The 3,339-nt window shown below is 41.4% G+C and overlaps 1 protein-coding gene across 1 annotated transcript in view; it reads right to left on the bottom strand.

The window, feature by feature from the left end:
* LIPH (lipase, member H) overlaps window positions 1-832 on the bottom strand; it is a gene marked incomplete at its 5' end in the record, with an annotated part of 34,471 nt that extends 33,639 nt beyond the window's left edge. The window contains one exon of the mRNA XM_006869760.1: window positions 814-832. Coding sequence (XP_006869822.1) covers window positions 814-832 — 19 coding nt within the window. The remainder of the gene's footprint in view (window positions 1-813) is intronic.
* Between the last annotated feature and the right edge of the window lie 2,507 nt (window positions 833-3,339).

The raw sequence follows: 3,339 nt of genomic DNA, 5'->3' as shown, positions 1-3,339 counted from the left end.
CACTATACCAAAAAGAACTTGTCAACATTCAACCATTTCAAGAGGTAGCATGGGATCAAAAACTAATGGTACTGAAGGAAGAAACTTAAATTGCACTGAAAGGACTAACCAAAAAACAAGGCTCCAGGAATTGATGGAATACCAGTTGAACTGTCTCACCAAACTGATGAAGTGCTAGAGGCACTCACTAGTCTATGCCAAGAAACATGGAAGACAGCTACCTGGCCAACTGATTGGAAGAGATCTATATTTGTGCCCACTCCAAAAAGAGATGACCCAATAGAATACAGAAATTATTGAACAATATCATTAATATCACATGCAAATAAAATTTTGCTGAAGATAATTTAAAAATGGTTGTAGCAAGTACACTGACAAGGAACTGCCAATATTCAAGCTACAGCCTTCAGTATGTTTGACAATCCAATGAAAATAAAACGAAATTACTCACAACTGGGCCAATAAACAATATCATAATAAATGGAGGAAAGATTGAAATTGTCAAGGACTGGTCATGGCAGTCAAGAAATCAAATGACATATTGATTTGGGCAAATCTGCTGCAGAGTACCTTTTTTAAGTGTTAAAGGGCAAAGATATCACTTTAAGGACTAAGTTGTGCCCATCCCAAGCCATGGTATTTTCACTTGCCTAATATGCATGTGATGCTCCTTGGAAACCCTATACAAGCTCGCTATGGGTCGGAATGGACTCGACAGCACTTAACAACAACAGCAACAGCAATATGCATGTGAAAGGAGCTCTGGTAGTATCGGGCTGCTAACCTCAAGGTCAGCAGTTCTAAACTACCCACCGTTCTGCAGGAGAAAGATGAGGCTTTCTGCTCCCATAAAGATTTACAGCCTCAGAAACCCTGTACAGGGTCGCTATGAGTCGGAACCGACTCCATGGTACTTAACAACAACAATATGCATGTGAAAACAGGACAATGAATAAGAAAGATGGAGAAGAATTGATGCATTTGAATTTGGTGTTGAAGAAGAATATTGATAGTACCATGACTGCTAGAAGAACAAACAAATCTGTTTTGGAAGTACAGCCAGAATGCTCCTTTATAAGTGAAGACGGTGGCTTTGGCTTATGTACTTTGGACATGTTATATCAGGAGAGGCCAGTCTCTGGAAAAGGACATTATGATTAGCAAAGTAGAGGGTCAGTGAAAAAGAGGTAGATACATTCCTGATGAGATGGATTGACACCGTGGCAGCAACTATGAACTCAAACTTAACAATGGTGAGGACGGTGCAGGACTGGATAGTACTTCCTTCTGCTGTGCACAGGGTTGCTATGAGTGAGAATCGACTCAACAACATCTGCAAGCTGGATGTGATCCTTTGGAATATTCAATAAAGGACACAAGGTACTACCAGTGTGCATTTTGGGGCAGGGTGAAGAAGAGGAAGAATGTTAACTTGCAACAGGCCAACAGAAGCCAAGAATGTCTTGGAAGATATAGTTTCGCTGTTCTGGGCCCCTATTCTCAATGGATCTACACTGGCACCCCCAGGAAGTAATCCTCCTTCATTTGAAGCCTCATAGTAGTCTTCACTGGGGTCCCTGTCCATCCTTAATAGCCTGAACCCAGTCATGTATGCATTGAGCTGAAACTCCTGGCAAACACTTGGACTCAGGAGTGAGTGGAAATTCCAAAACAGAATGAGAAGCAGATAAAACAGAAAAAGGCAAACTTTTAAAAAGATCTTAAAATCTCACTTTTGAAAAGAGGTGGTTAATATTTATCAAGCCCCAAGCTCTCCTGGGCCTCTTTATCATGCAATGATTCATATGTATAAGGCAAACATGTTGGTCTCCTGTCTTTCTTCCTGTAGATTATATGACCTTAGATAACAAGGACTGAAACTTGTCTGGCTGCTTATAGAGCAACTCCCACAGCAAATCATCGACTGTTTAATTACTCATTTTATTGAACAGAAGGCCTGAGCCTCTCTGTCTTGGCCATCAGTAAAACAGGGTTGGGCCAGTGACTCACATGGTGGCCTTGGGAAATTATATCATTACCTGCCCCAGAAAGGAATGTTGCAGAGATTATGAATGAAGTCATATGGGAAAGCCAGTGATATCTGTCTTTTTTCCCCATTGTCAAAATATATAAGTTGTATTTTCCAGAACCATATTTCTCTAGTTGTATAGTTTTAGTTCTATATGTACATATTAGTCCTTTTCCTTGGCTTTTCCATTCAACTCTGGGTAATTGGTTCTTCTGTCTTTTCAAGAGGGGTTCATGAAAGAGTCCTAATGGTACAACAGTTAAGCACTCAGCCATAAACAGAAAGGTTGACAGTTGGGACCCACCCAGCAACTCTTTCAGAGTAAGCCTTGATGATTTGCTTCGGTAAAGATTACAGTCAAGAAAACCATATAGGGCAGTTCTACTGTACACATGAGGTCACTACGTTGTTGTTGTTGTTAGGTGCCATTGAATTGGTACTGACTCATAGAGACCCTATGTACAACAGAATGAAACACTGCCCGGTCCTGGTCCAACCTCACAATTGTTGCCACACTTGAGCCCATTGATGCCGCCACTTTGCCAATCCATCTCGCTGGGGGTCTTCCTCTTTTTCTTTGACCCTCCACCTTACCAAACATGATATCCTTCTCCAGTAACTGGTCCCTCCTGACAATATGCCCGAAGTATGAGAGACGAAGTTTGGCTCTCCTGGCCTCCAAGCAGCACTTTGTCTGGCTGGACTTCTTCCAACATATATCTGTTGGTTCTTTTGGCAGCCCATGGCACTTTCAATATTTTCCTCCAACACCATGAGTCGTAATTAATTAGACAGCACACAACATATGAATGGACTTAGATAAACACGGGGTCTTCAAAAAGTTCATGGGAAAAATTAATTCTCTTTTAATTGTTTTATCCCCACGAACTTTTTGAAGCTCCTTCGTGTGTGTGCACGTGGCCCTGTAGGATAAGCACTGTACTGCTAACTGTAAGGTTGGTGGTTCAAATCCACTATCTGCTTCTTGGAAACCCTATACAGGGTGGCTACTAGTCAGAACCTACTTGATGGCACTTAACAACCACAACTGTGTAGTTGTGGTTGTTAAGTATATAAACTACATAGTTTATACACTGTAAAGAGCAACTCCCAGAGCAAATAATTGCTGTTCGGTATAGTCAAGTTGTTTACGACTCATAATGACTCTATGTACAAGTGGATGAAACACTGGCCAGTCCTGCACCATCCTCACAATAGTTACGTTTGAAGCCACTGTTTTTGCCACTGTGTCAATCCATCTCTTTGGGGGTCTTCCTATTTTTTGCTGACCCTCAACTACAACAAGCATG

This window comes from Chrysochloris asiatica, unplaced genomic scaffold, assembly GCF_000296735.1.
Source record: "Chrysochloris asiatica unplaced genomic scaffold, ChrAsi1.0 scaffold00135, whole genome shotgun sequence".
Lineage (NCBI taxonomy): Eukaryota > Metazoa > Chordata > Mammalia > Afrosoricida > Chrysochloridae > Chrysochloris > Chrysochloris asiatica.
This window is presented reverse-complemented; position numbering and strand designations above follow the sequence as displayed.